Below are 1,342 nucleotides of genomic sequence, written 5' to 3' on the forward strand. Positions count from 1 at the left end.
GGAGGAGCTATCAAAATAGGGGCGAGACCTTTTGGGGGTAGGGGCGTGTTTGTTTTGGTGATTTCAAATGTCAACATTGGCTACCAGAAATCGCTTACCCCACCTTTAACTTGTGTTTACCGTCATGTCTTGCTTTTTATCTACAACAGAAAAAAAGACAAGGGAAACACATTTACATGGGTCTGCAAAAATATTTTTTTCACAATTTACATTTGTTAAAATTAATTTTTTTCACATTTAAAAAAAAAAAATCTGTCAATTAAACAACTCATATAATCCATATTGTAACAGAAGGAAAATAATGTTTAATATCTATTGACTACTGTGGATAGTTTATATCTTTATTGATTATAAGACCCGTGGATCTCACACTTACTGACAGATTCTCATATTCAGAAGAGCCCGAGTGATGAACAGCAGGTCTGGGATGGACAGACTATGTGAAAGACACATTGATTATTTGATAGATTATGTCACTTTTGAAATCACAAACTCTTTTGCACATGTTGTTTTTGATATTTCACATACTGTATTACATATCAGAAGATCTGGACTTGAGGTCTGTATATGGGCCTGCACTGGGATCATCGTTCTACAGGGAAGGAGGGAGAATATATATATATATATATATATATATATATATATATATATATATATATATCATATAAGCCGGAGGAGTGTAGTCCTGAGGCGAAGGCAGGTCAACGACAGACCAAGGCGGAGCCGGAGGGATGAGGGAGCCTGGCGGAGCTGGTGGACCGACATGGCCACGGTGGAGATGAGGGAGCTAGGAGCCATGGTGGAGCCGCTGGGTCGTTGGGCCGAGGCGGAGTCCAGGACTCCGAGGCTGGAGGCTGAGTCAAGGGATGCTCCAGCCACAACATCGATGGAGACTGGCAGACCCGTGGTGAACCCACATCACCGATGGTGGGCTGAGGATGAGCTGAGGGACTGGCAGGATGCAGCGGCAGAGGGGTTGAAGATGACAGACAATTATGAGAGGAGGTGGGAGAGGGTGGCTGGGTGGATAGACGTGACGGATGGGGCTTTCTGGGAAAATGAGCTGAGGTACTGGCAGGATGCAGCGGCAGAGCGGTGGAACAGTGTGTGGGGCTTTCCTCCGCGCCCTTGCTCTCCACTGTGTAATCCTCCTTGGCGGGCTTTGTCGCCAGCTCACACATCTGGTCAGGCATCGCATGAGACTCTGGCTCCGGGGCAATTCTCAGCTCTGTCGCTCATTAGGTGAAGGCTCGGTGGTCACGGCGGGCTCTGGCTGTTGATCCACACAGTAGGGTTGTGTTTGGCTGGGCTCTGGGTCTGGAGTGGGGCTGGCGAGGTTCTT

At 47.1% G+C, this 1,342-nt stretch overlaps 1 protein-coding gene across 1 annotated transcript in view; it reads right to left on the minus strand.

Annotated features, from left to right (window-relative positions):
- Positions 1 to 798, minus strand: part of LOC107574524 (B-cell receptor CD22-like) — a 41,128-nt gene extending 40,330 nt beyond the window's left edge. Inside the window, exons 1-2 of the mRNA XM_016260981.1 lie at positions 714 to 798; positions 121 to 140 (exon numbers count right to left, since the gene is read on the minus strand). Coding sequence (XP_016116467.1) covers positions 121 to 140; positions 714 to 798 — 105 coding nt within the window. The remainder of the gene's footprint in view (positions 1 to 120; positions 141 to 713) is intronic.
- Between the last annotated feature and the right edge of the window lie 544 nt (positions 799 to 1,342).

This window comes from Sinocyclocheilus grahami, unplaced genomic scaffold (genome assembly GCF_001515645.1).
Source record: "Sinocyclocheilus grahami isolate Dianchi unplaced genomic scaffold, SAMN03320097.WGS_v1.1 scaffold2260.1, whole genome shotgun sequence".
NCBI classification, from domain to species: Eukaryota; Metazoa; Chordata; class Actinopteri; order Cypriniformes; family Cyprinidae; genus Sinocyclocheilus; species Sinocyclocheilus grahami.